This window comes from Misgurnus anguillicaudatus, chromosome 17 (genome assembly GCF_027580225.2).
Source record: "Misgurnus anguillicaudatus chromosome 17, ASM2758022v2, whole genome shotgun sequence".
NCBI classification, from domain to species: domain Eukaryota; kingdom Metazoa; phylum Chordata; class Actinopteri; order Cypriniformes; family Cobitidae; genus Misgurnus; species Misgurnus anguillicaudatus.
In genome coordinates this window covers 28088848-28094847 of record NC_073353.2, presented here as the reverse complement: position 1 = coordinate 28094847, position 6000 = coordinate 28088848, and the positions used below count along the sequence as shown (strand labels likewise).

At 38.3% G+C, this 6000-nt stretch overlaps 1 protein-coding gene across 4 annotated transcripts in view; it reads left to right on the top strand.

Moving 5' to 3' along the window:
- Positions 1 to 1304: 1304 nt before the first annotated feature.
- The window catches only part of ppp2r3b (protein phosphatase 2, regulatory subunit B'', beta), a 29767-nt gene continuing 25071 nt past the window's right edge, over positions 1305 to 6000 (top strand). For 3 of the 4 annotated variants that reach the window (XM_055215671.2, XM_055215670.2, XM_055215673.2), the window contains exons 1-2: positions 1305 to 1435; positions 2286 to 2677. In XM_055215671.2, the coding sequence (XP_055071646.1) occupies positions 1399 to 1435; positions 2286 to 2677 (429 nt within the window). In that variant the 5' untranslated portion in view covers positions 1305 to 1398. Of the gene's footprint in view, positions 1436 to 1523; positions 1555 to 2285; positions 2678 to 6000 lie in introns of those variants that run through there. The other variant, XM_055215672.2, reaches the window with a different exon arrangement.

Genomic DNA, 6000 nt, shown 5'->3' with positions numbered 1-6000 from the left:
ACAAATAAAACCATGCCAACTCAACATGAAATTTTTGTGCAATGCTCATGCAACATGATTGCAAATTATATTCGGTACTCAAACCTAGAAAAAAAATGCTTTTTTTCTTAAAGTTAAAAATATTGGTCATTGCAGTTTTTCCCCAGTCTGCATAGTTATAACCTGTTTGGTGCAGTTTTCATAGCTCAATTGGTGAAGCATTGGCTTAGCAGCGCAAAAGGTTTTGGGTTAGATTTGTGAACACTAATACTGATACAAGGTATAGCCTGAATATATAAGTGGGTTTGGATAAAAGTATGAACAGTGTGAAAACTTACCCATGTGACAACTAACCCCGCTCTCCCCTAATGTTTGGGTTATCAATGTACTGATATGAAATTCTAAGGTAAACTAAGTCTAATCATATGATCTCAATGTTGTAATGTATAACTTTTTTATGTGTATTCTGGTATTCTGGTAAGGTATGACCCCTACAGGTCATGCACTGTTTCCCAACCCTATCTATATTGTAAAAGTAACTAAATAAGGTATAAAAAACAGCTATGGATATTTACCTGCAGCTGATGCAACTAGAAAAAAATGACTCATTTGTCTACTACAATTCTGTAACGTGATATTATCAATATTTTATTATTATATGAAGGTTGCTTGCACACCATTAATATGCAATGAGAAATCCCCATAGATTTTCAAAGGCATGTACATTGTTCCTTTCCCCATGATCTCAAATATAGAATGCAAGCATCTGAGAGAAATAGACGTTTCTTCTAACCAAGCATTGGTTTAATATATGAATAACAAATCTAAATGTCTGAATAAAAATGAAGTCCTTTGGTGCTTTTATTATAAATCAAGCACTGGGTAAAATAAATATTAAAGTTTTTTCAGACTGTGCTATATTGTTTCTCTCTGTGCTTTCTTAAGCAGAGTGTTATTACAGTAGTAGCCTAGTTTAAACCATTTATATAACGGGGGTTTCTTTCTGTTACTGTAAGCACAATGAATAAAGTGATATTACTTTTCAAAAAGTATAACATGCCCGCAAGAGTCATAACAAGAAATGAAAAAGTAATAAATGTTTTTTATGCGTAACCAGATAGTATATGTGTATTTTTTAAAAGCCTCATATCCTTTATAGTAACTTTTAACAATTTGACACAGTGTTACTTCTTTTTGAACAAAGATTCGTTGAGAACCGAAATGGCTTGTTTTATTCAACTCGACATCCGTTCAATCGCCATTGTTCTTTTTGAGTCGATTCTTTTGCGGTTCATTGGTTCAAAGGAACTGGTTCAGAAGAACGAGTCGTTTCCGTGCAGGCCCTATAACTCTCGCGAGAAAACTTTTCCCGGTTACCTGAGGAAACGAGAGTTTGATTCAAAGAGTATTGCACTTTGTATGAACGATACTAACCAAAACGCACCCCAGACAACAGGTACAGTAATGTTATCTAGCTGCCTTTAATTCAGTAGACTTTGCCGTTTAAAATTGTACATATATAATGAAATACTAGCGATGTTTACAGAGCTGTATCCGTTATGTACGCTGCACTTGGTGAGTTAGCAACAGCAGCAAATCGGCTCGTGTCTCCAAACAAAACAATTACGTGTTTTTAAACCATTATTGTTTGTTATAAGGGTGGATGTGAGAGTGAAAGACTTGACTAGAGAAATGTTTGCATTGTGTTGCTCGTTTTCTGGATACGCGGTGTTGGGATGTGGTCTAGTGCTGTTTACTACGGTAAAGATAGTGTACGATAAAGTATCTTTACCATCGTAACAGCAGTTGTGTATACTGATCACTGATCATGTAATCATAATTAACATGGGACATTCGACAAATAACTTGGTTATTTAATCTTTGTGTTATTTTACATTTTTCATGATAATAGTACAAGCTAGTATCAAGTTAACACTGTTTACAGTAGTGACAGTGGAGGCCAGTCTCAAGTTAAAAGTGTTTATTGTAAGGTTAGTAATTGTTACTTTTTTATATATGAATGAGCTTTACTTACTATGAAGCATTAAATTATGTAAGCTGGTGTATTATTAGCAAGAAAAACACAGTAGCATTAAATTGTGTTATGCTTAATACCCCACATACCTCATCCATAAGAAATATGCAGATTTTTGTATATTTTTCCTGAAGTGTAGATGGCGAATTTGTTTTGGGGTGAAATAATTATTGCAGATTAAATTGTTTTACATGTGCTTTCTTTAGTGTATGTTTCATATTGCTTAATTTGGCACAGAGTTTAACTTTTTACTGTCCTAACTTGTGTCCAGGTCATTTTTGGGGGAATCCTGGCTGCATGTATCAATCAGAAATGACATCGCCACAAACACTTCAGCCGGTCCTGAAGATGAAGGTTGACGAGCTCTTCCTCTTTTGGTTGAGTGAGCCAAGCACTCAGGCAATGCTAAAAGACTACCTCAACAAGATCAAGAACGGAGAAGAAATAGAAGTGAGCCAAGGGGATTTTAAAAGCAGGAACACTCTGGTGTTAACAGAAAATAACAACAACCATGCATTAAAAATTAATGCGACAGAGAGAATGTCTGCGGCCCTTGGTGCACCGTGCAGCCCCCCCTCAGCAACCCTACCCTCTGTGAGTGGCGGCAATAATAGAGCGGGACTGAACGCTAGGGCCCTACGCCGCTCTGTCAGCACTAGGAAGGTAATGTATCTTTGGTCAGCACTGTGTTTATATTGTGCCACGCACCCAAAATATAGCTGATCTGCTTTTTTATCACCTTACACCTAGACTCTTATACGAACCTGATCCTTTTAAAAAATTGTTCTTCATGTGTTGTAGTCACATATGGAGGGAAAGCACATTTCAAATGCCTCTATTTAACTCCGATACTACTAATTGCTGCTATTTCAAGTTTGCAATACACAAGCTGTATTTATAGTGTACATGAATATGCATTAAATTGATGTGGTGTTTGTAATGTCTATACCAGGGGTCTCCATCGTGGTGCCCGCGGGCACGTAGTTCACACTGAGTGTGTGGCCCGCCAAAGCACATTCTTTTAATAGTTTCAATTGTAACATTTATTCATTTTATTTTTATATTAGCTTGGCTATGTTTACGTATGTTAACATTTGAAACAATACTAAAACATATCAACAAGTAAAATAAAATAAAATCAACAAGTAAAACAAATTTTTCTTTGAGTAGACTATATCAAAAAGTAGCCCTCCAGATTGTTTTATCCATTGTGGTAGGTAGCCATTGTCCCAAAAAAGGTTGGAGACCCCTGGTCTATACAATTAAGGCATACCAGTGGTGTGGTAAATGTTAGTATCTCATAATATCAATGTCAAACATTATAGGCCATTCATGTGCATTATGAATCAAGTCTGAGCATTTCATGTGTCAAGAAAGTGTTTGCCTGACATCTTTGTGTAACTGTAAACTGAGTAACCACTGATTTAAAAGTGATTTATCTGCTACGTTAGTTTAATATCCTGTTTGGTAGAAAATATGAGACACTATCATCAGCAGCTGGATATGATACATTTTACATATTAAAAACCCTTCACAAGAGGTTAGTTTTATTAACAGCTGGTTCCCAGTTGTACTATTCCCTTGTTTTGCCACAAGAGGATGCTGAATAGCTTTGGCTGCTTCTGTGTAGTGCAGTTCTGCTCTGGTTTGATGAGCTTTGTGGTATTTTTTTCCTCTAAAGAAATACTGTTTATCTGTTCTTGTGCCAGAGGTGGGTGAATCTGTATGGTGTCAATCCCTAAAATGGTAATGCCTCTGTCATCATGCCTGAGTGTTTGTCCAGTGATGCCAACAGATTTATTTCCTGGGGTTTACGTGGCTCTTGAGCCTATTCAATGGATTTTGAAAGCATATCTTACATTATATTGTGCCTACACTCCTGTCAGTATTGAATTGTGAATAAAATTACTGTTAGCAATATCTTATTGGCCCAATGAGAGCTAAATGGTATCAGAAGGGTTTTTCCAAATATAATAATGATGTAATAATGCAGTGAAATACCTGTAATGTAGACACATCAATATAGATACATTACCGTATTTTCCAGAGTATAAGCCGCATCATGCATCAAAAATGCTTCATTAAGACAAAATAACATGTATAAGTATATAAGACTGTACGTCGCGTTTATTTAGAAAATAATTTCATAAAATCCAAGCCAAAGAACAGACATTTAATCTGAATTTAATTCAACTAAACAATAGCAGACAGAACAGCAGGCTGAATAGATGTCTGTATGTTAAAGTAATATTATCAGTTATTTAAATGATATACCATAGCATACCGAACTTAACTGAAAGGTTAAATAGTCTAAATTAACCAAACAAGCCAACTACCGTGAAGTTCACAGACTCGTCATTCCGTATCACTGAATCCATTGAATTACATAAATACAGGAGCAGCATGTAGCGGGCTCTTGCGGCTGTAGACGGTAATGATGTCCATTGCCTCATAAATGTCAAAATTAATTCATACTGACTTACAAGGCGCACCTTACTGTAAGACGCATGCACCAGCCAAGTTATAAAAAACCCAGCGACTTATAGACCGAAAAATACAGTACATTGCGGTGTTAAAGGGGTCCTATTATGCCTTTTGCTCTTAAGTCTTGGTTTTGTGGTCTACTAGAATAGCGAATTTACAAAGTAGCCAAAGCTATTTAACACATTGTAGTTTGAATTAGGGTTTTGCCGATAGACAATAACGTGTTTCAACGATAGTCAGACATATGATAGCGTGCTTTCATGACGATAGTTGGTGAAAGGTATTATTTTTAATCATAGTTTCACATTAACATGCGATTTGTGGGCTTCACTTGGTGCAAGAGAACTTGTAACATGTGCGGATTGGTTAATCGCACCACGGCCGGGTTGCAGAGGTGGGCGGGAGCGCGGTTCACTTGGGCTCAGGCGCGGAAGGCTGTGGTGTGAGCGCATTCGCGCCTGAGCGCGATTCAAAAGGTGAAGACGTCAGCTGCGCGACCACTCACCTTCATCTGCCGCCGTAAAAACCTTTTGATGCGCGCAGCGGGGTTACGTGAATGTCCGAGCTGCGCACGTGACAGATCAACTAAGCAATATGATGACATGCGAGAAGGCTGTCTGTAATCGCGCACCAAACGACTACGAATAAAAAAAACACAGACTTATCATTACGGTGGGTTCCAGTGTTAAGAGAGAGCTTTACTTCCTGCTTTTTTCAAAACAATCGCATTTTAATGACGAAAGCGCGCCCGGACTCGGATCGATAAAAAGTACAGTGTGAGTGCGTGCACCTGAGGGAGTAGGGAGGGGTGACAAACGCGCTGGGGCATGGTTTGGTTTGGTTTGGATAATGTGAGTGCGCCCTTAGACTCTTGCTCGGACCTAAACGCGTGCAGCATGGACTCCTTCTAGCACCTAAACTTGTAATGCGCATTACTCAGACTTGTTAGGCACGCAGGAGTTTAAAACCAGCGAGTGTGTTGTTCCCCCTCCCTGGCATGCAGGAAATTTTTAGAGCACCTGACCTGGGCTTTAATGACGCACTCGGATTAATGGCATCTTTTTAGGAAGGTTATGACAGTGTTGCCATTAGAGTAAATCAGCTTTTTTATGAGTAAAAATGAACAAATAAATTAGTAAACTATTGCCCCGCATCCCGATACTATCATGAATCAGCGATCTCACAGGCTGACAATAGGACGATCTCACAATGGGGCAGTTTGCCCAAGACTAGTTTGAATGAGTTGCTTGTTGTAGTTTTGCAATAATAGGACAGCTTTAACATTTACATGCTTGTAGTTTGTTCCACTATGTCAGGGGTAGGCAATCCTGCAGATTTTAGTTCCAACCCTGATAAAACCTTGCCTACCCGTAGTATTTGGGTTACTCTTTAGACCTTGATTAATTGTTCAGGTGGGCTTGATTAGAGCTGGAGCTAAACTCTGCAGGACATCGGCACTCCAGGACCGACGTTGCCTACCCCTGCACTATGTACTGTAACAA